This window comes from Thamnophis sirtalis, unplaced genomic scaffold, assembly GCF_051295495.1.
Source record: "Thamnophis sirtalis isolate CommonGarterSnake01/CBP01778 unplaced genomic scaffold, rThaSir2_p1.2 scaffold_1, whole genome shotgun sequence".
Taxonomy (NCBI): domain Eukaryota; kingdom Metazoa; phylum Chordata; class Lepidosauria; order Squamata; family Natricidae; genus Thamnophis; species Thamnophis sirtalis.
In genome coordinates, this window is record NW_028261381.1 from 48367521 (window position 1) to 48389684 (window position 22164).

At 43.5% G+C, this 22164-nt stretch overlaps 1 protein-coding gene across 1 annotated transcript in view; it reads right to left on the reverse strand.

Annotated features, from left to right (window-relative positions):
- The window catches only part of LOC106555447 (protein mono-ADP-ribosyltransferase PARP14), a 38166-nt gene extending 17180 nt beyond the window's left edge, over positions 1 to 20986 (reverse strand). Inside the window, exons 1-8 of the mRNA XM_087711532.1 lie at positions 20698 to 20986; positions 18661 to 18800; positions 17970 to 18003; positions 16648 to 16908; positions 7876 to 8112; positions 4563 to 6817; positions 3474 to 3710; positions 100 to 321 (exon numbers count right to left, since the gene is read on the reverse strand). Coding sequence (XP_087567658.1) covers positions 100 to 321; positions 3474 to 3710; positions 4563 to 6817; positions 7876 to 8112; positions 16648 to 16908; positions 17970 to 18003; positions 18661 to 18800; positions 20698 to 20887 — 3576 coding nt within the window. The 5' untranslated portion in view covers positions 20888 to 20986. The remainder of the gene's footprint in view (positions 1 to 99; positions 322 to 3473; positions 3711 to 4562; positions 6818 to 7875; positions 8113 to 16647; positions 16909 to 17969; positions 18004 to 18660; positions 18801 to 20697) is intronic.
- Between the last annotated feature and the right edge of the window lie 1178 nt (positions 20987 to 22164).

Consider the following 22164-nt stretch of genomic DNA (forward strand, 5'->3'; position numbering starts at 1 on the left):
AATAATTAGTTGGAAACTTACAATTATTTTTGCAAATTAAAGTTTGAGGTTTCGTAAAAACAAAGGGCAGTTTCTTATTTGGAAGAAAAGTAACATTACCTTTATATTTTTTTTATCTTTTGGATGTAAGAGAACATGAACATTCTGAAGGGACTTGAAATTCTTCTTTCTACTGAATGTAAGTATTTCCTGAAACATACATTTGGCCACCTCATAATTTGGAAAATTAAAACCTCCAGTCCCAATGGCTGGGAATGAGATAGACTTTAATGACAACATTTCGGCCCTCTCCAGACAATTTCTCATAATACTTTTCAGTATCTGTAAAATATAAAGCAATATTTCACCATTACGCTTTAAAAGAACCGATATTAACATAAGACTTAATTTAGGAGCCAGAACAGACAAGAGATGTGCACAGATCAACCTCATTCACACATAAAGCCAGGGATATATATAAAAATGGAGAGTTATATCCAATTACATCAACTCAGCATATTCAATTGCATCAAAACTATAACTCTGGTATTGAAGAATGGATTACAAAGAAATGCCTCTGTTTTTTTATATATAGTAATAAAGATATAATGTATATTATATCAGCCCATATAAGCCAACCCTCAAACATTTTTTTAAAGTATGATGGAAAAATAGGCCACACATAGATAAACTGTTTCAAATTTGTCATGTTATTTTAGTTAAAAATTTGAGGGTTGGCTCATATACAGATGGGTTTAATTCACAAGTATATACAGGTAATTTAAAAACTATGAACTTATATCCTTGTAGGTAAACCAATTTCAAGAGGCAACTGGACTTTCTGCTTTTTCTTTGAAGACGTTTCACTTCTCATCTGAGAAGCTTCTTCAGCTTCAGAGTCCAGTTACCTCTTGAAAAAACACCTTTGGGACTAAAATTCTTAGCTTATCTTCAAGTATATAAAGTATTCAGGAATAAGATGGACAATTTTGCATACAAGCTTTGTAACTTCAGTACAAACTGACACACAAAGATTGATGTTAAAACCAACCATGTAGGGAGGAGCCAAAGTCGTGACAACACGACGTGCAATCTCAATGGGGGGTCCAAATGGACCTAAACTGTCCCGTAGAGAGGGTGAACAGGAAGAATACATCTTGCTGATCACAGGGACATCGCAAAGTCTCTGATTGATCCAAGAGAAGTTCTTCAAGCCAGTGACAAAAAATCCAGCCAAATGGCTGATGAGGTCGGGGCGGCTCCAAAACGGAAGGATACGGAAAAAGAAAGTGTTTTCAGCTGATGAGGAATTTTTACTGTTTTAAAAGTGACTGCCTATAAAAAAAACTTAAAATTAATTTAAATTGGAGAACAGAAGAAATAAGCGGCGGAATTAAATTTGGACTGGTTTTGAACAGTGGGTTATCTTACTTTTTAAATGCTATTTTTACGGATGGAATTTATGCAAGCCTTTTAAAATGAACTGATTAAGTTTCCTTCTTCTATTTTTTTTCTTCAACTATTCTCCATAATCTATGGACTAAAACTCTTCTATTTCATTACTGTGGGTGTTTTTCTAACTCATTTAAGAATCAGACCTTTTTTTAAAACTTGAAATACAAAGATACAAAAAGAAATAAAGAAGTGGTAACATTGTAATATTGTAACGCTGCTACTCAGAAGCTAGATGTTTGTGTATTGGAAACAAAATACTTCTTTCACTGATTATCCTGGCTTGGCAATTCAAAGACTCACAGCTTGTTTATAGAGAGTGATAAGAAGAAGAAAAACACACAAATGTTCCTTTGAAGTAGATTCTTAACCAGAGATGTTATTGTGATGCTTAATTCTGGTAAAACCTTCTAAGATAGAGTAACAGTGTTTCTTAGCTGGAAATCATGGCGCAATTTCAACACCAGAAAGAAGTTTTAAATCTGCAAAACATATTCTCAGAAATACAGAAATTATCAAATACAAATGAGAGGATAGAGAAGAAGTTGGATTACTTAGTGCATCTAACAGTAAAATATGATGGAGAAGTTGAAGATGTTCATCAAATGGAAAAAGTGGCGGTTAAAATCCCAAAAATCAAAGAGGAAAATGAATATAAAGAAATTAAAATTGCTGATATTTATGGTGATTGGTTTGTTTTTGAAAATGGAAAGAGTGGAATACTGAAAGAGGAATTAAATGGAGGGGAAACTTACCCAAAATGGGAAGATACAGAAGAGGAAAAAAATAAAAGAATTAATAGACTTAAAGAGACTTAAAGAAACCTTATTAGCAATAGTTTTGATAACACCACCGACAATCAAAGATAAGCAGATTAAGGAAACAGAAGAAGGGCATTGAAATTACATGAGAGATTTTATAAGCAAAGAGTTGCTAAGAGGAGTCCATACAAAGCTGATTAAGGAGATGATTAGAGGACTGATGCCACAAATGGCAGAAGATATGACACTGTTTTGTTATTGGAAAGATACTGGTTGATAGATGGAAGAGTATAATTTAAAACTAGCTAAACTTAGTGATAATAGATATAGTTAAATAAATAATTGATAATGATAAATAATGTATACAATGTGTAGTGTTATGATAAGTAATAACTTTGAATGGCACTCATGAAAGGAAGATTAGAAACCCTTTTGGATTATATATAAAGGTTAATAATAATAATAATAATAATGATGATGATGATGATGATGATGATGATGATGATGATGATGATGATGATAATGAATTAAGTTAGATTCAGTTAAGTCTTGATTACTAGGGGAAAAATGGTATGATGCAGGATATAGTCAAATAAAGGAGGGATAATGATAACGTGTGTGTTTGTGTGTGTGTGTACGTACAATATAAGGAAATGAGATGTAAATTGTAAACAGTGATTTGGAAAGAAGGATAGAAAACTTTGCTATTTAATATTATGGATGTTTAGTTGGAATAGGATATAAAGATTTAGCGTCATTGGAGGATTTTAGAAATAGTAAATGAAATGCCAGTATGTGGTTATGTATTAAATCTTGGTATATTTTATGATGAAGGAGGTTTAAACAACTATAGTCAAATGAAAATGGAGGTATGATGAGGTCTGAGTTAAAATACTTGAGTTAATATGAATTATGCTTGATGACTGTGGAAGAGATGCATGAAAGTCTTTTGTAACCAACTGATACACTTTCTACAGTATGTAAAAAAGGAAGATTTTATGTGTTGTGTTTGTTTTGAAAATAAAAAATAAAAAAAAATTTAATTAAAAAACCAACCATGTAGAAGAACCATTGAGAATGCCTAGGAAAGAATTGGCAAAGCTCAAGAAACTGCCTTGACTACACACAAGCATTGTAAAAGGAAGCATTTGTACCCATTATTCTTTAACCTGAATTGTTAATCTCATGTAGAGACATAAGATTATAAAGGTCATAAACAATCCTTTTTTTTGACTCGTGAACATTACATTCCAATACAATTAGAGCAAAATGAACCAGTACCTTGGTTGCATTCCCTTTTCCTTCATCCCACTGTGGAACTATGACATGGAACAAGAAACTGCAGGCAAGGTTATGCCCATGGGTTTGAATTACACAGTTGCCTTGGGCTCCTTGATCTTGAACCGCTTGATGGAACTCATCTTGAAGCCCAACTCCAGCCTTCTTCAGCACAGCTATGGAAAGTGGGCCTACGCCAAGCTTTAGATCTTCACCAATAGTGCTTACGATAACATCCGTCTGGAATCAAAGCCACATTAAAATTACGCCCAAGATTTTATGTATTACAATATTAAGGTAACACATGGAAAGAATAGTCCCTAAACAAATGAGACATCTTTGATTCACAGGGAGCTCCAGCAGTGAATGGGAATGGCTTGGGAGAAGGGTTGCTAATTCCTTGCAACACCCATCTCTGTGACTCATATCCTAATGAATTGGTTCTGATTATTAATTCAAGAGGTTGGACGAGTGGCAGAGGAATCGTTAGCACTTCCTTCCATTTGTCAAAGTTTAAGTGTGCCTTTTCCATTAACAGAACCCATTAAACAGAGAATGGAAATTCGGTCCATATCCTTTGCCTAGATGTGAAAAGTAAAATTTTCTGTTACTCATATAGCACATCCCTAGTTCAGACTTTTCTCTCCAAAAGCAACAGCCTTTAAAATTAGTCAAGAATAACAGAATAATACAGTTGGAAGGGACCTTGGAGGTCTTCTAGTCCAACCCTCTGCTTAGGCAGGAAACCCTACAGCCCTTCAGGCAAATGGTTATCCAATATCTTCTTAAAAACTTCCACTGTTGGAGCATTCACAACTTCTGGAGTCAAGTTGTTCCACTGATTAATTGTTCCAACTGTCAGACTAAAAGACTATTCCACTCTGCTCCAAGATATGCATCCAATTCTAATCTAACCCAACAAATCTAACTGGACATTGGAGAAGACGGTGTTCAGATGCCGATTTTGTTTTAGACTTCTCGTTCAATGTGAAATATCAGCATTTTAGAAGCATAATAATAAAAAGTCCGAAATAAATATGTTCTATTTGCATTGAGGATAATTCAAATTCCTCTGCTAATTGAAATGCTTACCGTAGCATTTTCGATGCCTTTTTCTTCTACAATAAGTTTCAGACCTTCATCAGAAGTCATTACAAGATCTTCTTCACGCTCCAAAAGTTGACCGACTGATGGAGGAGGCAGAGGTGTGGGCTGGGGTGGCCCGCTTTGAAACACTTTGTGTAAAGCATCAGAAAAAGCCTGAACTGTTAGGGGAGTCATATCTACCAGGTAAATCTGTTTCAGGCTGCCATTCTCAGAAAATTCTTCTAAGGTTTCCTTAATGGCTGTTAAAATGGAATGAGTGCACTCTTTTATTGGGAATCCAAAAACCCCAGAGCTTATGGCAGGGATAGCTATGGAGCGATGCCTGCATTTTTCTGCCAGTTTTAAGCTTTCCCTTACAGCTTTCTTTAAGAGTTGTATACAGTTTTCTTTGTTGGCACTGGTCCACCTTGGGCCAACAGCATGAATCACCTGTTTACACGGCAAGTTCCCAGCTCCTGTGATTACTGCGCAGCCGGGCTTCAGATCTCCACGTTTCTGTATGATAACATCACATTCATCTTGTAACTGTGGGCCAGCCGCTTTTAGCAAAGCATTGGCAAGGCCACCAATGTGCTTCAGTGTTTCATTTGATGCATTGACCACAACATCTGCTTGATAAGTGGTCAGGTCTCCCATGAAGACCTCTATCACCACACCATTTTTAAAGTTTACCTTGGTTTGAAGGTGTTCTACATTTTCCCCAGAACCTCCATTTTTCTCATCATCGCTTTGCAATCTGATCAAAGAGCTGAATTCCATTTTTACTAGCTTAACATAATAATGTTCTTGGTTTTTGAAAAAGTCTTTCACTCCAGGTTTATCAAACACTACATTTACGGAGTAGAGCGAAGAGAGCATTTGTTCCACCACCACTGTTGCTTTTGTCACTACTTCCTTGGGTCCACTCAAGACAATGTTCTTCTGTTTTGGCAGGAGTCCAAAATTAATTCTCAGGCCCTTCTTATTCAAATCACACCAAACCTTTCGCTTTTCCTCCTGTATAAACTGCACAATAGCCACTGACTTGGCAGGAATTACGATGTGCATGTTTGTGTTTTTTTCAACAAAATCAGAAAGTTGCTGATAGACATCTGCTACAACTTTTGTATAACCAGCTACAACAATTTCAGCATCCCAATGCAAATCAACCCTGTCGTCAATTATTACACTTTTTTCAACAGAATTTTTTAGCTTCTGCAGATGCTTAATTAATTCTTTCCATTGCTTTCTGTTGGTGAGTTCTGGGTCCTTCAATATAATGTGTTCATGAGTCAAGCATTTATTTATTTGTTCCTCTGCTTTTAAGAGGCCTTCAGGACAATATCCTACCAATGCTATAGAATCATCTGTAAGTTCATAGGCTGCATTAATTTTATTTGCCCTAAACAGGCTCCCTGACACCATGTCAGGGTCTGCACTTTGTAGGAATTGGAAAATAGAAGGATGAATGTTGACATTTTTCTCTCCTATCCCGATCATCTTCTCTAGTAAATCACTTTTCATTTTGTAAACCTCTGCAGCTATTCCATTCAGTTGCAACTGCTTTGCTGAAGCATCGTAACACCATTTTTGCCCAGTGTTTTCTTCATTGATATTCTCTTCTAGCAAGATCTGCTGCAAAACTTTATACTTCACTGGGGAAATTGACAATGTTTGCTGCAATGTTTGCCCGGCTATTTCAGCATCCTTGGTCAAATGTTCTACATATTCCCTCAACTCTTTCTCCACACTATCCACAGTGAATGCAAAACCAGCTAGAGTAACACAATTTTTGGAGTCATCCGGCACAGCCAACACATTTTTTAACAAATTGTTTTCAATGGTCTCCCATTTTTCTGGAATGATTTTGCATTTAACTGTCTTGAATTTTGACAGGATGCATGCAAACTCTACAGAAACCTTATCTTTCCAAGACCTAACCAATTCTTTTATGGATGTTCCTTGTTTAGCTAAGATAGCTGAGGGAGACAGTAAGACTTTTGGTTGCTCACAAGTTGCCTGGGGCCATATTAGTTCACAGAAACAATTGGCCATTTCTTTCTCTACTTCTTGAATTAAGGTAAACTTTCCTTGTATAAATTGCCATATATAAGGATCTAAAGGGACACTGATAGATTCTGGCATCTTGATTTGTGGCTTCTCCTTTCCATACAAAACTGTATCCAATGAATTGTAGAATGGATAAACCAGGACTGACTGGCCATTTAATGAGTGCTGCTTTTTCAATGCTGTCAGGGCAGCTAAAAACAAAGAAACACAAATAGAATATACTGAGAATTTGTATCAGAAGTTGCAATAGAAGCAGATACAATTCAGATTCAATGCAGTGAATAATCAAGCCATGTACACTATTTACAAAACAAACACAGATTTTCGAATTTCCTGGAAAACACAGCTTGGAACATTATTAAGAATTCCTTACCAACTTTTTAAAAAGCCAATCTTATTCATTTCCTCATTGCTGATATACCATATTTCTCATAATAAACTATATCTTTCTACCAGCATTTGTACATTTTATACATACAGTATCTCCATATATTTTCTCTCTATGCACAATCATCTGCTTGTTCTAGTTTTTAGCCATTTGTGCATAGCTTGCATCATTCAGTCCATTTTCCCATCCAACACTACTTAATATATCTTTGATAGATTAATTAAGTTACAAGTACTCCTCGTATTTCACATCATAGATGTTTCATTTATTCTCTGATCAAAATTATTTATATTTATTAATTAGATGCATTATGGCTGCCTACTCCGGGCAATTTACAAAATCCAAATACAGAATTTAAAAAGTTAAAAACATAAAACAAAATTTGACAGTCCAGACTTAAAAATAACCACCACAATAAAACATTATGGGGATCCACAAAGAAAGTAACCTAGATCTGTGAATATTTATGCTTATTTTCATCTTTTATCGCTCAAACTCACTTTACCTTCACCACATACTACTCTTGTATCTTTCAAGAAACAATTTTCAATTCCATCTCTGCAATCAATGTTCCATAAGTCAACACCATTTCTTTACATTGCAAACCACATTCGTGGAGTAAAGTAGAGGCCAACAAAATGCGCATTGCCTGTCTCACAAGCTCCAATTTTTGCTCTGTGATTTAATAATTAGTTTTTGGCTGCACTTGCTGCGCCTTTTCTGCCAATTCTGCCATTTAAAATTCTACTGATAGGCACACACCAAGCCCAATGCTGTTATGTGTCCAAACTTCCCACATCGGGTTTTTTATTTCTAGCCAAGCAATAGCAAACTCTTTTTGTGTAAAAATAGAACAATTACCTTGAGAGTCACCAAATGTAACCAGAGCTGAATCTTCTGTGGGTAACATCTGAATATCAGACACCCGTCCTCCTCCATGTTTTGGACTTTCAAAATAGAGTGTTAGGAATTCACTGGATGTTGCAGCTGGGATGTTCTCCACTTTGATTTCATTAGTCAATTCGAGAGGTCTGGCTGTAAGTCTACACTGCTGGAATCTGTAGTTTGTGGAACATTGCTTGAGAAAATTTGCAGCTGCTAAAAATAGAAATCAATGGGTTTACTTAATAACCGCAGCATTTGCTTAACAAGTGCACAATAACTTGCCAAATCATGATTCTCTTAATGCCCATAAAAAATGGATTGTAAAATTGGGTCGGCCATGACTTATAACCATTATGGGCAGGCTTTATAATGGTTGTATGTTAAGGACTATCTACACTATCTGCTAATTTAGTCAATTAATCTTCCCACCCTTTTTCTCAAAAGAGCATTCAGTTGCATACAGAAAGCTCTTTATCTAAGTATGCAAGATGCTTTTAATGTGCTATGAAAATTCCTAGTGAAACAGACATGTCTAGGCTGTTGGTTTGAGTGTCTTCTCAGATATTATAAAATGATGGGAGCCACCTGCCAACTCAACTCTTGGTGACCACAAGGATATTTTCATGTACTATTCTTGACAACCATATGGAAATGGTTTATGTTTACTTTTTTACAGGATGTTTTTCTGTTCTCCGTTTAACTTTCAACGTAAGGTATTCCCTGGAAGCTTCCTATCCAAAGAACAACCTGATATTTGCTTAATTTTGGGGGATTGGACAGTTTACAAAAACATACAGACAACATTGATCTATTGCTTCGTACAGTAGTCCTTGACTTCAACAGTTTATTTGGTGACGTTCAAAGTTACAATGGTACTGCAAAATGACTTATGACTGGTTTTCACACTTACGACCATTGCACAAGTGGTCTTGTGATCACACTTATGACCTTTTCATGCCCTAGTGATTAAAATTGAGACGTTTGGCTATTGACTCATATTTATGATGGTTGCTGTGTTCCAAGGTGATCATGCAATCACCTTTTGCAACCTTCTGAAAAGCAACCTGAATGGGGAAGCCAGATTCACTTAGCAACCATGTTACCAACAACTGCAGTAATTCTCTTAACAACTGTGGCAAGAAAGATTGTAACATGGGGCAAAATTCACTTCACAACTGTCTCGCTTAGCAACAGTATTTTTGTGCTCAATTGTGTTTAAGTTGAGGACTACCTGTAATTGAAACTTTAAACACTCTGTGTTCACATTTGTGCACAGAAATGGGAAGCACATATTTAAGAACGTTTGTTCACTATGAAGCATTTTTGCAGAGAACCGAAAAATAAAGGCTGCTTTTTTAGCAAAAATCTCATAGATCGCAGTCAGGTCCCCATGGGATACTGCAATGCAGGCCAGTTGCCCAAAATACAGTCATGTAGACTGAGGACTATCTGTACAGTGAAACTGGAAAACAGTAGTGATGAATAGTATCTATTTATGCATGTCTTTTAAAAGCAGGATGAAGAACATCTGCCATCAATTCTTTTCCTTTATAATTAGAATGCGGAAACGGCTAGGTCAGGGGTGTCAAATTCGATTTCATTGAGAACTGCACCGGGGTTGTGTTTGACCTTGGGTGGCCAGGATGGGCATGGCAGTTCAACGTCACTCGTATCGGGGGTGCCTGTGGTGGCCAGAGTGCTCTGCCAGAAAAAATGGGCTCCCGAGCTCCGTTTTGGCTGCGACAACCTCCTGCAACCCTCTGCCAGAGAAAACGGGGTTGGGAGTGCTGCCCGCAGCCCTTGCAAGCTTCACTTTCGGCTGTGATGGCTCCATTTTCTGAGGCAGAGGCACTGCATGACGGTCCTGTTTCCTGGGCTTCCCCATGGGCCAGATCTAGCCTCCGGCCCTTTGTTTGACACCCCTAGACTGGGTAGTTTTCTAGTTTAAAAAGGCAGCTCATAGTTTCTTATCTACCTATGAGAAACACATCTACTAAGTAGATAGACAGATAATCTCATGGCAGCAAGTTACCTTTAACACTTTCCTTTAGCCATCACTCAGATGGCTTAGCAATGTAAAAAGAATTCAGAACAAGGCCCTCTCCTACTCCATGTAATGTATGAAAAAAACACTGTGCAGGGCTACTGGCTGCTGGTACATGAATGAAAGGAGAAAATGTTTTGAAGTGACATTTTGAAATGAGAAAGAATGGATTAAGTAGCATTTCAGAATCTGCAGGTACCAGAGCAGAAGAGCTCACATTTTATGAAGTTTCTAGAAACTGAGACATGAACAAATCCTTAAATAATATCAAAATGTTCTTCAGCTTCAGTGCCTCCAGAAGATGTTCTGGACTCTTAATTTCCATTAGTACTTGTCAGGGTAGAAAATGGTTAGCAATGGTGGGCATTAAAGAAAAAAAAGGTAAGGGACAGAGATCTGAGAAAAATAAAGACAAAAAGACCGTTGGCTTACCTGAACGGTCGTTCTCAGGGCACTGCTCAGAGAGCCCAAATGCTGGGTTAACACAGCCTATCTGCCCTTGGACTGAGTGATGTTTTTCTTGACCACGCCTCCCTTTGCCTGCACATGCTCAATTCGAAAACGAAGGAACCGTCCTGTAAACAATTACAGTCAATACAGCCACATCGTTCAAAATACAAACACCCGGGTGGGTTTGGGCTCTCTTCGCAGTGCCCTGAGAACGACCGTTCAGGTAAGCCAACGGTCTTTCTCCAGTGCACTGCTCAGAGAGCCCAAATGCTGGGACATGCCCAAGCTATTGAGTCCCAGGGTGGGGAAGCGCCGAAGCCTCTGGCATTTCAGCCACTCTTTGTAATACTCTTCTGCCAAAGGAGGCTTCGGCTGAGGCAAAGGTGTCAATCTTATAGTTTCTAATAAAGGCCGTGGGGGAAGCCCAGGTGGCCGCTCTACAAATGTCTAGGATAGAGGCCTGGGTTGCCCAGGCTGCAGACGTTGCAGCGCTCCTGGTGGAGTGAGTGGTGATTCGTCTTGGAGCCGTCTTGCCCTGGTGCTCATATGCCAGTTTGATGCAAGCACGTAGCCAACGTCCCACAGTGTGAGAGGAGACCTTGCGGCCCAGGGACGCAGGGAGGAAGGAGACAAAGAAGCCTCTGACCGGCGGTAGTCCTTTGTTCTCTTTACATACGTGCGCACGGCCCGTCTCACGTCCAGCTTGTGCCACTCACGCTCCTTAGGGTGAGAAGGATGGGGACAGAAGTTGGGCAAAATAAGTTCTTGAGTCCTGTGAAACAGGGAGTTAATTTTCGGAGCAAATGACGGATCAAGTCTCAATATTACTCTGTCCGGGTGAACTACGCACAAATCCTCCCTGACAGAGAGCGCAGCAAGCTCGGCTACCCTGCGAGCGGATGTAATGGCCACCAGGAACGCGGTTTTGATGGTGAGGCAGCGCAGACTGGTCTTTTTCAAAGGCTCAAATGGGGCTTTGGTCAGGGCCTTAAGCACAAATGGAAGATCCCATGACGGATACCGGTGAACAGTTGGAGGGCTGATGTTCGCTGCTCCCTTGAGAAAGCTCTTGATCTGGGGGAGCTGACTCAGCGAGCGAGAGGAGCCCTTTGCCAGGATGGTAGACAACGCTGCAACCTGGCGTCTGAGGGTGCTGACTGCAAGGCCCTTATCCAGACCCTCTTGCAAAAAGTCTAGGGTCTGGGGGATCGAGGCTGAGGAGGCCTCTATGTTCCTAGTCTTGCACCACCGTGAGAAGGCAGCCCAGGTGGCATCGTAGATTCTAGTCGTAGAGGGCTTCCTGGACGCTTGGATTGTTCGAATGACCTGGTCAGAGAATTTTTGCTTTCTCAGGAGCTCCCCTTCAAGTGCCAAACGGCTAGCTGCAGCCACTGGGGCTCCGGATGGGTGATGGCCCCCTGGCTGAGGGCAATCTTGTCCCGGGGGATTCTCCAAGGTCTTTGAACTGAGAGGCTGACCAGGTCTGCGTACCAGGGCCTTCTGGGCCAGAAGGGAGCCACCAGAATGAGGTCTGCCTTTTCGGTCAGGAGCTTGTTCACCACTTGAGGGATGAGCGGAAGTGGAGGGAAGGCATACAGAAGTCCCTGAGGCCACACTGACCTCAGAGCATTTGTTCCCTCCGCCTGGGGCGAGTGGTAGCGACTGAAGAAGCGTGGGAGCTGTGTGTTGTTGTGTGTGGCAAACAGGTCTACCTGTGGCTTGCCGATCCTCCTCACGATCTGCTGGAACAGGTCCGGGTGCAGGCGCCACTCCGAGTGGTCGATGCGTTGGCGGCTCAGCCAGTCTGCTTCCCGGTTGCTTACGCCGGAGATGTGATCTGCACTGAGAGAAGCCAGATGACGTTCCGCCCACCTGCCCAGCGCTTCTGCCTCGAGCATGAGGGCCTTTGATCGAGTGCCCCCTTGCCGGTTTATGTGCGCTTTTGTCGCCACATTGTCTGTCATCAACAGTACATGAGCCCCTCTTACTAGAGATGCGAACTTTCTCAGCGCTAGGCGAGCTGCCCTCAGTTCCAGCCAATTGATGCTGTGGGCGGCCTCCCTCTGAGTCCATCGGCCTTGGGCTAGGTGGCCCTGACAGTGGGCGCCCCACCCCAGGAGGCTGGCATCCGTGGTGACAACTAGTCTCTCCGGCTCCTTGAACAGGCAGCCCTTCCTGACTGCCTTGGACCTCCACCATGCCAGAGACCGGATCACCTTTCGTGGGAGCCGAACCCGCCTGAGTGAGTTGCTGTTCCTGGCCCTCTGCACTGGCAGCAGAAACCACTGCAGCTCCCTGGCGTGAAGGCGAGCCCAGGGAACCACCCCCAGGCACGAGATCATTATCCCTAGGAGCTGGGACAGCTGAATGATGGGTACCGACCTGGCAAGGCTGCAGTGCTTCACTCTGCGTCTCAGGTTCGACAGCCGGTCTGGCGAAAGAAATACCTGGCAGGAGGTGGAGTTGATGACCGCACCCAGGTGCTGTATACAGGTGGATGGTCGGAACTGGCTCTTCTCCATGTTGACAGAGAAGCCATGGTACTGCAGGGTCTGCACAGTTAGAGAAACATCGCGGTGTGCCTGCTTGGTGGTGAGAGAGTGAATGATTATGTCGTCTAAATAACATTCCAGACGAACCGGTGGTAGGCCTCTTTGATATCTATTGATGTCAATAGGTCCCCCTCCCTCACACAGCCCAGGATGGAGTGGAGTGACTGCATCTTGAACTTCTTGTAAGCCAGATGCTGATTTAGGCTCTTGAGGTCCAAGATGGCCCTCCACCCCCCTGAACTTTTGGGCACTAGGAAGAGGATCGAATAGAAGCCCCTCCCCTGCTGATCCCTGGGGACTGGCTCTATCGCCTCTATCTCTAGGAGATGGCAGATTTCTGCCCTCATGCGTTCCCTCTTTTCTGGGTTCCTGGGGGTAGGACAGCGGATAAACTTTCTTTGGGGAAAGGATAGGAAGTCCAGGAGAAGGCCCTTGCGAATGGTGTTGAGGACCCACTTGTCCGATGTTATCTCCTCCCACCTGTCGGCATACAGCCGTAGCCGACCCCCGATGGGGGGATCCCTGTGACCGTCACTTTCCCTTACGAAGGGCCGGGATCCACCACTGTTGTTTCCTCCTCCTCGGAATGGTCTCCGAAAGGAAGACTGGGATTGGTTGGCACGAGCCCCGAAGGATCTGTCTTGGTGCCTATCCCCCCCTGCCTGAAAGGGCCTCTGATAGGAGGAAGGGTGAGAAGATTGCCCTGTTTCCTGGCTCCTGTAGGGTCTCTTACGAAAGGACCCCGCCCCTTTCCGGTCACCCCTTTTAAAGGTTGCCGGAAGGATCTTGCGTTTGTCCTTGGTTTCGGTGACAAACTTGTCCAGGGCCTCTCCAAACAGAAAGCCCCCTTTAAATGGGGCCGATGCCAGCTTCCATTTAGCCTTCATTTCGGCCTGCCAGTGCCTGAGCCATAGGAGGCGGCGGGAGGTGATATTGGAAGCTAGAGCTCTGGAAGAGAATTTTGCTGCTGTCAAGGTGGCATCCGCCGAATACTCGACAGCGGTAATAATCTTGGTTAGCTCATGGCGCCACCTAGATTTCCTGGGCGGGGGTCTGGACTTGAGTTGGCGCAGCCAGAATAGGGTGGCCCTAATAAAAAAGGAGGCAGAGGTGGATGCCTTGATGGCCCAGGCAGACGCCATGTGTGTTTTCTGACATGCCTTTTCTGACCTCTTATCTTCTGCCTTAAGTCCCTCTAGGAGCTCAGCTGGCAGGTTGGAATTGGAAGTCAGAGACACGACTGGGGCATCTACTTCTGGGAAATTGAGGATTTCCTCCATTTTATCTTCTACTGCATATAGAGTTCTATCCCCCCCACTGGGGTTGGTCAGGGTGCCTGGCTGTAGCCACTGGCGCTGTACCGCGTCCATAAATAGGTCTGGCACAGGAATAACCTCGGGAGTTTCTACTGTCTCTTTGAACAACCCATGCTTAAGATCCTTGGAAGTGGAAGCCTGAGAGGCCTCAGGTCTGGAAGTGGGGCCTAACTCTGTGGCCGTCATGGCTTTGTGCAAGATAGACTTGAATAATGACGGTTGAAACAGGCCAGAGAATTTTGGCTTGTCAGGGGTGGGGTTTTCGTCTTCGGAAAGGGCGAAAATCTCCCCTTCTTCCTGCTCAGAACTTGATAACCCAGAGTGAGAGGGGCTTGAAGATGAGGAGGAGGATACAGGCTCCTTAGAGGTGGAGGCCCTAGGTTTGCGTTTCTCCTTTGGGGCCTTGCCCTTGCGAGAGCCCTTGCGCTTAATGCCTTCAGCTATCCCTTGGGAGATGGCTAAGGCAATTACCTCCCTCATTTCATCCGAGAGAGCAGGACTTTTCCCCCTTTTTTTCTTTTGCTTACTGGGCCTGCGCTGGCTAGGCCTGCCTGAGCTGGATCCACCCTTCCCAAAGGGGGAATTCTGGACAGAATCTCGTTCCTCTCCGATGGAGGAGCTAGGGGAGTCGGGGTACCCCCAAGATGCTTCAGGAGATGGATCCCTGGATGCATAGTTATCCCCAGACAAGAATTCACTGTCCCCGGGGGATTGGGCCTCACGATCAGGGGAAGCTGACTCCCTGCTGCGACGGTCTGGGCTAGGTTCTGGCTGAAGGGGCCTTGAAACCTCCCTGGGATCCACTGTGGCTCTTGGAGAAGACCTTTCAAGTGAGCCTTTGTGCCCTTTGCCTTTATTTACAGAGGGATCCAGCTTGCAGCGCTTGCTGGAGGGCCCCACCTGATCCCCTAAGGCCTCCCTGCATTCCTCAGCCATTTCAGGTCCCCACGAGGCCTGGAAGATAGCTGGAGTTGGGATGGGCACGCGCTGGCCTTTGCAGTCCAAAAGCGCTGGCAGAATCTCCAGGAGGGAAGGGCCGCCTTGGGGTCGGATTTCCTTCCTCCCACCGCCCTCGGTTCCCCGAGACTTAGCTTATTTTCTGGAGGGAGAGACTAGCTGGCTTCCCAGACTAGCCCCCAGCCTCCCAGCGGCGTTCTGCAGTCGTTGAGGGCTCGCTGAGGCTCCGTTGGCTGGCTGGGCTCTTCTTGCTGCCTTGTTCTGAGCTCTACCGCTCTGCCCAGTGAGTCGGAGCGATCCAAAATGGCGGGGGTGCGCACGCAGCCGCTTCCCGCTCTTTCCAGCCCTGAAGGTGTGCGAAGGCTCCAGCCGTCGCTGCTGTTGCCGGGCAAAATGGAGCAGGCGAGGGAATCCTAGCAATCCGGCTCACCTGCTTTAGAGCCTTCTCAGAGCCTTGCTGGACTTTTCCTCCCCCTGGGACGCCCCTGTTCCAACAGGGAACTTGGTTTATCCCACTAATTGCTCCCTTGCTAGCCAGCCCCCGCTGTGCAAGCCTTTTCAACCCCCTGCAGTGCTTGCAATTAGCAACAGCAGGGAAAACCCGGCAGCCCTTCTCTTAAAGCGACGGAAGCCTCACTGGAGGCAAATAGACAGACCTGATGTAGAAGCGTGATTTCCTCTATCTGAGAATTTAAACGTGGTCCAAATTGGGAAACTTTTTCCAGCCTTTCTGCTCTTAGACTGGAGCTCTCCCAAAACAGCCCTAACTCGGGCGGACTGAGTTTTCGAATTGAGCTTGTGCAGGCAAAGGGAGGCGTGGTCAAGAAAAACATCACTCAGTCCAAGGGCAGATAGGCTGTGTTAACCCAGCATTTGGGCTCTCTGAGCAGTGCACTGGAGAACAGTTAAAGGACACAAATCTAAGGGCTATGGGGCTCCTGTTAAGTAGGAGCACTACGTCTGGTCCAGCACAGACAAATGGGCAGAGTCCAACTGTCTCTGAGTCATGTTTATTCAGATCTGGACAAAGATGGGTTCTCCCATAAGGTTGGAAAGACCCTGAACAACTTCTTCAGCATGCTTTTATACTTTACTTGGTTCCTTAAGCAGGAAACAACTAAAGTACCAAAATATCCATGGCCATATTCTTATAGCAATAAGCATTTTTAGCAGATTTGATTTAAGATCTTTTGTGGCTTCCCTATCAACCTTCCCCACACTCAGGATACATGTCCTTTATTTCAGCCATTTCAATATAGGAATCAGAATCCTGATCATAGATTTGTGGGATTCAACTCTTGTTGACTCACAAGTGACTATGGGTACTGCAGTCCAATGTATCAGAAGCACACTTGAGTAGGAAAGGGTATAGTACACCATAGGATTCTCCAAATATTAAACATCTGAGCAATGAGCTTAGGGATCTTACCAGTGCTTTGCTGAAAGGTTACTACTGCAGCCTTCTTCTCATTTATCTGTTCAATATGGAAGGTACTATCTCCCGAAAGAGCACTGATGTTATCTACCAATAGTGTTAATGTGTCCAGGTGAATATTTTCTCCAATATTTTCAAGAACTACTTGTGAAAATGTTTGAGGAGAGTCAAGAATATTCTTCTCAGAATGTGGAGCTTCCACAGCTGGCCCACTTGTTAGGGTAACATTCTTTGTTTGGCAGTCTTGTTTCACTTCTAATTTCAAAAAGGAAAAAATAAACAGAAGATTAAGCTGCAAAGGATTGGTTTATATTTTTAAGTTACAGGGAGCCAGTTTAGTATAGTGGCTAAGTGGTTGGCCCAGAAGTCAATAAAGACTGTGAGTTCTAGCTCTCCCTTAGGCATGAAGGCTAAAGCCAAGGACTCAGGGCGGCGTACAACATTAAAAGAAAGACATAATACAAAACTTTAAAAAAAATTAAATAGAATATCCCAAACAAACCCTATTAGAATTAACAATAACATTTTTTTTAAAAAAACCGAATTAAAATTAACAATGATCAATAATTTATTTTATTCAGGCCAGGCTGGCTTGCTGGAAAAGCCAACTTTTTAGGGCACGTCAGAAGCACCAGAAGTTGGGGATTATACGAAGCTCCAGGGGCAGCTCATTCCAGAGGGAAGGCGCTCCCACGGAGAAGGCTCTCCCCCTGGGGGTCACTAGCCGACACTGTCTGGCCGACGGCACCCTGAGGAGGCCAACTCTGTGGGATCGCACTGGACGGTGGGAGGCTAACGGTGGCAGTAGGTGATCTGGCAGATATCTTGGGCCTAAGCCATGGAGCACTTTAAAGGTCATAATTAGTATCTTGAATCGCACCCGGAAGTCAACCGGCAACCAGTGCAGGCTGCCTAAAAGGGGTGCAACATGGGAGCACCTAGGTGCCCCCATGATAACCCGCGCAGCCGCATTCTGGACCAGCTGAAGCCTCCGGGTGCTCTTCAAGGGCAGCCCCCTGTAGAGAGCGTTACAATAGTCCAGGCGACTGCATACTGGTATTATGAATCTTCAACCCTGCCCCAGTTTTTTATGCCAACAAGCTCCAAACAGCAAAATTCAGAAGCATTTGAACCTCTGATTTGCTATTTTCTATACTTTTCAAAGTCCAGAACACTGCAAAAAATATGCCTGGTGGTCATCTGCTCCTTGGCCTGTTAAAAACCAAGAACCTGCTGTCATCAGCAATTGCTTCCATCTCCAAAATTCCCCTTGGTGCCAAAGTAAAATTGACTCAATGTTTAAAAGTTGGATTTACCCATCTCTCTTGCTTGGCTTTCTTCTCTCTGAGCCTAAAAATAAAAAGCAGAGGAGAATATTAGCATGCAAATAGATTGCCTGGAACTTCAGTTGATCTCTCTTTCAAGGTATGAAATCTATGAGGTTAATGTTACCTTTTTAGAAATTATTTCCTTCTTAGGTGCATTATCTTTTTTTAATAGTTTTATTGCATTTTTTCTTTTTTTCCCATCATACATACTTTATAGCAATAGCAATAGTTAGACTTATATACCGCTTCATAGGGCTTTCAGCCATCTCTAAGCGGTTTACAGAGTCAGCATATTGCCCCCAACAACAATCCGGGTCCTCATTTTACCCACCTCGGAAGGATGGAAGGCTGAGTCAACCTTGAGCCTAGTGGGATTTGAACAGCCGAATTGCTGAACTGCAGTCAGTTGAAGTAGCCTGCAGTGCTGCATTTAATCACTGCGCCACCTTGGCTATGGACAGAGTGTTGATTGGGCCACATTTTATACATTTCTTTTATAATCACAATTTCAGTATATTCAGTATCTCCCCACTTTCATCTCTTTTAGATTTTCCTATTAATCCATTTAAGCTTACATATCATTACTAAACACCTAATCTTTACAAATTAATCATTTTTAACCATAGTTTTACTATACCAACTTCAATCATAGATATGGAATCTATGAGGTTAATGTTACCTCATTAGAAATTATTTCCTTCTTAGGTGCATTATCGTTAGCTGGGTCTGTTGTTTCATACAGGGAGACCTCCAGCTTTAGTGTTCCTTTTCCTGCCAAGTCAAGCTCATGGATCTTCTGGGAGAGAACTCTTTGCCTCACTGTGTCACAAAAATAAATACATTACAGGGATCTTTAGAACATTTCTACTTCCAAAAACAAAGAGGCAGCAAATGCAACCTTTGTGCCATCATGCTTAATATAGGTTAGTTCAGCAATCCTTTCTCTCCTTAGCTTTTCTGCATCAGTCCAAGAGGTGCATTTTTAATTTAAGGTTAGCATTTTGTTTAATTTCTTTACACAATTTTCCAAATCTTAAATGACCAGTTAAATATTAGACTTGATGAGGATGGTACTTATAGATCTAGACTTAAAAAATATTTATACAATGCCAAAAAAAAGTAGTTATCTTTAGATCTCTTTTATCAGCATTCCAAAATTTGCGGGTCTGAAAATAAAAGTTTTTAAACTGCTTTGGAAAGATTGGAATTGTGGAAGAGGCAAAAGCGGTGGAAAAGACTGTGAGGAGGGGAAATAAGTGACTTTTCCTCCACCAAAAACTTAATTTCTCTTACAATTTTTCCAGCAATTCTCTAGGTAGTGTTGGATGAAAAATTCAAGTCCAGTTCCAAGCAGGAAATAAAATGGAAGCTGACTAGGAAAAAAAGATTCTGTTTAGTGGTGGACAGAACCAACACACACAAAGCTTGTGCAATTCTGGGACAGCTGACCAAATGGAATTGAGAGTTGGGTGGGTTTTTTAATACCTTTTTGATTTCTATGGGGTCATGGCTGGCTCTACAGGCCAAAGGGGAAATGCAAATCCTAGATCTGTGATGGTGAACCTGCAGCATGCGGAGCCCTTTCTGCGGGCAAGCAAACTGTCACCCCAGCTCAGCTCCACCATGCATGTGTGTTCACCTCCCACCACCTAGCTAATTTTTTAGTCTCTGCCGTGCATGTGCAGGGGGGAGGGGGCATGTGGGAGCACATGCATGGGGTGAGTATGGTGTGTGTGTGTGGCGCCTCCCCACATCCCGTTTTTGATCCCAGGCTTCAGGGAGACTTGCTAGGCCCAAAGCAGGCTGCGGGCTGTATGGTGGCCCCCCACAGCCCATTTTTGGTCCCGGGAGGCTGCAGGGAGACCTGCTAGGCCCAAAATGGGCCATAGGGGGTGTCACACGTGCATGTGCAGGGGGCGGGGCACACGGGACAAGGGGGAGTGTGTCACACGTGCATTGCATTATGGGTGCTTTGGGCAGGTGACAACAAAAAGATTAGCCATCACTGTCCTAGGTGTTTGTCTGAGCTAATTTGTCACCTTTTGTTTGTTGCTTACCTGAGCTTCTGTCTTGACCCAATCTTTCTGAACAGATTATCAAATCTGCATTTCTAAAAGCTGGCCTCTTCAGTTTCTGCTTGGGGCAGAGAGACAGCAGGGCTGGTTTCTGCTTCCCTTAAGATGTTTTTCCCCCCAATTTCTCCTTTAGGGGAAATATTCTATACTGTCCTTTTTTAATATTCCCCCAAATATTTCATTCTCCAGGAGAGTGGATGGGTAGCTGGCTTCCTACAAGAGTCAGAAGAACTGTGTTTTAAATCAGTGTTTTTCAACCACTGTGCCGCGTCACACTAGTGTGCCGTGACATAGTGTAAGGTGTGCCGTGGGAAAAACACTTTATATATAGTCAATATAGGCACAGAGTTAAATTTTTTAAACATTTTCTAATGGTGGTGTGCCTCGTGATTTTTTTCATGAAAAAAGTGTGCCTTTGCACAAAAAAGGTTGAAAAACACTGTTTTAAATCAACAAAACCGGCACTGTGATCCTGAAAACTAGCACTCCAGCTTCCTATTCCTGTTCAGGGTATCTTTAAAACCATCGCTGCTACAGCAAAGCAGAAATGGGGGGGGGGGGGAGAGGCGGAGGTGGGGGGGGGAGTTGAACATTCCCAAGGAGTCGCATCGAGAGACAGAGAGGGGGGGGAAGCCACTTACCTTCCTCCTGGGCAAAGCAAACCAAGATCTGCCCCCTTTGCTTCTGGATCTCGCATTCTCCGCCTCCCGACTTTTTCCGGCTTTGGAAGTAGCGGAGAATTTTGTTTCTCACAATTTTGGGGGGATCGGGGCTCCCCCAGGCTCCCTGCAGCAGCACAGGAAAAGAGGACATCTTCCCTCCCTCCGCCATCTTGCGGGATAGCGGCGAAACTGACCGTGCAGCATTTTCACTTTCGTTTCCCCCGATGAACGCGATTCCCAGAGTTTCATATTTGTCATGTGTTTTCTGCGTGATAGGCGGAAGCGACAGGGCGGCCACTCGGTATTTGGCTTCCCTTCATCAACCACCATCGCCGGGTCGCTGGATCGTATATTTTCCAGTCAGTTCGAGAGCGGTCCTCGCCCGATTTCTCCACCTTTTGTTCCGAAACAGACTTTGCAAGCCTTTGATAACTCCCCTGCCTTTGACATTAGGGAGCCGTGAAAAAAGCCTTTTAAAAAATAAAATCGCGTAGGCGCATCGATTAAAAGAAAAAAGCTATTTTATCTTTAACTTCTCTCTCCGTTGCTTGCTTTCAATCCTCCCCCTCCCCCCTTCCCCTCCTCCCCTCCCCCCCCTCCTGGTTACTGCCTTGCTCAGAAACTGTTCGGTTGAATTCTTTCGAATTTTGTTCTCCACTCAATCCCAAAATGAAGCAGCGGAAGAAGTTGTCCCGTTTGGCACCGATGCGGGGCCCGGATGATCTGTCCCGACAGCAGGGTCAACTGGTGGATTCCCAGGACTACAGTATTATTGCCCTCCTTTCCAAGGCATGCAAACAAAAACGTCAGTCAGGTTTCTTCATATGGCCAGGTTTTTTGAGGAATTGAGGTTTTCATGTATAGACCCTTCCCCAAAGTCCTCTTCGGTTGACTTCTGAAGTGCTTCAAACTTTAGAACTTGGCTCTCCTGCCTGATCTTTCCCAAGCAGGAGTAGGAGATCTCTATCAATGTTGGACTGGTCCAAAGTTGTCTTCTGGTTTTCCATGTAGATGGCTGCTTTTGAACAACTGTTTAAGGTCTTAACAATTCTCCCTCTGGAATCTGCAGTGTTTTCTGAGCTTGGTTGTTTGCTTTCAGAGGTTTCCTTACCTAACTAGGTAAGACCATCAGTGCTAGTGAGTATGGTATGAGATTGCAATTTTTAAAAATGATATAGTTCTCAAATTGGTGAATTCTGGGTGTTAACACTGGCAGGCAGCCATTGCAGTGCCCAGAGGCATCCCTTAGACCAGGGGTCGGCAATCTTAAACACTCAAAAGAGCCATTTGGACCCCTGTCCCACAGAAAAGAAAACACCGGGAGCCACAAAACCTTTTTGACATCTAAAATGAAGATAGCATTGCATATACAGTATTATTTTCCCCCTTTATGCTATGTATAAAAACTATAGTGTGCTGCATTTATGGAATCAATGAACTGCTGCA